The sequence below is a fragment of the Penaeus monodon genome, chromosome 30 (assembly GCF_015228065.2).
Source record: "Penaeus monodon isolate SGIC_2016 chromosome 30, NSTDA_Pmon_1, whole genome shotgun sequence".
Taxonomy (NCBI): domain Eukaryota; kingdom Metazoa; phylum Arthropoda; class Malacostraca; order Decapoda; family Penaeidae; genus Penaeus; species Penaeus monodon.
This window is the reverse complement of record NC_051415.1, coordinates 25,377,331-25,379,602: the sequence shown is the minus strand read 5'-3', so window position 1 is coordinate 25,379,602 and position 2,272 is coordinate 25,377,331. Positions and strand designations below refer to the sequence as shown.

Genomic DNA, 2,272 nt, shown 5'->3' with positions numbered 1-2,272 from the left:
CTCTTTGCCGGTGATAAACATTATCGTGTAAAACAAAATTCATGCGTTGCTATTGCTTTGCCCCCCCCCCCCCAAAAAAAAAGAAGCCCATTTGAATCGCGGAAAAAAACGACCGTCAACATGTACAGTTCTATCTTGTTTTATATATATTTCTTTAAATTCACAGGTGCTTTGAGGTGATTAGGGGTGGAGAGGTGGACACTCTTGCAAGTTCACGCTGAGATGAAGTGGAAATTAGTGTGAGCTGCGACTAGGTGTGTACAGAAAACGGGAAGCAAGATCAGGTTGGTGAAAGCAATTGTGCACATTATATACATATCAACCTGTCCGGTGCTACAGCTCTTAGATAGTCTTTTTTCTGATTCGTAACTACTATTTCTTTACGTATGAGAGAACACAAACAAGCTATTTTCCGAGCATGTTCATATTCATGACGTATTTATACACTCTTGAGCCGACACACAGAAAACGGTGAATGCGAAACGGCAAAGTGTTGCTGTCTCTTTTTCTTTTTTTTTTTCTTCAGTTCCTTGTAAACACAAAAAGCCTCGCGAGCACTTTTGGTGTGGTTATATTTTCCCCCTTTATTTTTTTTTTTACTTTCCTCTTGATCAACCTTTCACTTCTGTTTCCTCATTTGACTAGCGCAGTTTTGTCCGATGAACGAGGATATATATTCAATTACTCCGTAGAGACGAAAATCTAACTGATCACTAGAGAGTAATTGCTCCTTATGGCACACCAAAACAGGAAGAGTTTTCCGTCACTGTACATGCAATGGTTGATGAAAGTCTCCCTAAAATTCCTTACACTTTCACAAAAGGGTAGAGTCCGTAATCTCACACAGTAGCCTTAAAAATATATTTACAAGATAATATTAATGATGTAGTTGAAGATCTTCCAACTCCCTCATCATTGTAATGCTTTACATATCACATAACAGAGTCTTAAGAAAAAAATGTGACAAGTCCTTGCTTCTGTTTGCGAGAAAATCTAACGTCGGAACCCCTCTTTTCCTCGGCTTGGGGGGGAGGGGGGGGGGCGGTTCTTGCGTCTGCTTGATGCTTGCGGTAAGACTATTGGTGGCTTCGTTCTTGGTTATTGATGCGGTAAACGGACTGCTTTGTTGCTGGTCTTCCGGAGTCGGGGTTGGGGGTGCGGGGGGGGGTAGTTTGCAGGTCGTTTGTGTTCGGTTCACACGGGAGAGGGTTACTCACAACGGCTCTATGACTCGCCTTACAAGTCTTCGTGTTACCATCGCTGCAGTGGGTGGCAAGGGAGTGAAGGAACGCGGGTTTCCCGAGTATCGCCTTCCTCGCTGTCCTTCGCCCTCCCTGTCGAAGGGCGTCTCCCTCGCCTGGCTGAAGGCCTTCGGCTCCAGGTGTTCTCGGACAGAATCCTCCACCCATCGCGCCGGAGACGGGCTCGGTCGCCACACCTTCGCGCTCCATCTCTTGGGCCGTACAAGTGCCGCGCGGCGTCGACGGAGGTGTCGGGTGTCGCCGCGAGGGGCTTCTCTTGCACGATCCGCAGCCTGCACGAGCCACGGCGGCCGCCACGCCACCTGCGGTCACCCGGTGGTGTCCGTCGCCGCCGCGACTCGGGCTCCGAGCTAGGGCCGCCAGCGGGGGTGCGCCTGGCCGCCCGCCCTTCGCAGGATCGGCGGCGGAAGGGCCTGGGAGGGCGACGGATGCTGCATCTGCATGCGCGGGGGCATCATGGAGAAGAGCTGCGCCGGAGACTGAGGCGGCTGCATCTGCGCTCGGTACGGCAGCTGTGATGGCATCTGCTGCGGCACGCCGTACTGCTGCAGCTGGTTGGCATACTGCGGCACCTGAGATGGAACTTGCGGGATCGACATTGGCGGCTGCAACATCTGCGGCGGCATCTGCGGCCCCTGCGGGAGAAAGTGGGGTGGCCCCTGCGATGGTAACTGAGAGTGTTGTTGGTGTTGCAGCGAAGGAGGCTGTGGTGGTCACGTACGCCGCCTCTTTCGCCCCCTCCCGGCCGCGTCTCATCGGTCCTCCATGGTCAGCGAGTCGGGACTGCCGTAGCCGCTGGAGGCGTCGTCGGCGGCCACCGCGTGGTTGGAGCTGTTGGGCTGCGGAGGGGCGGAGCTGGGCGGGGGCGCCTTCAGGCCGCTCCCGCCCCCTCCGCCGCCCTCACCCAGGTGGTGGTGGTCTCCCAGGCCGCGATCGCTCACGCCCCCTGGGAGGTGGAGGCCCGAAGTGCCCGGCCCTCCGCCGCCCAGGCCCAGGCCGTTCATCATCAT

The 2,272-nt window shown here is 54.5% G+C and overlaps 1 protein-coding gene across 1 annotated transcript in view; it reads right to left on the bottom strand.

Moving 5' to 3' along the window:
• Window positions 1-509: 509 nt before the first annotated feature.
• Window positions 510-2,272, bottom strand: part of LOC119592661 (insulin gene enhancer protein ISL-3-like) — a gene marked incomplete at its 5' end in the record, with an annotated part of 82,877 nt that continues 81,114 nt past the window's right edge. The window contains 1 exon segment of the mRNA XM_037941573.1: window positions 510-2,272. Coding sequence (XP_037797501.1) covers window positions 2,015-2,272 — 258 coding nt within the window.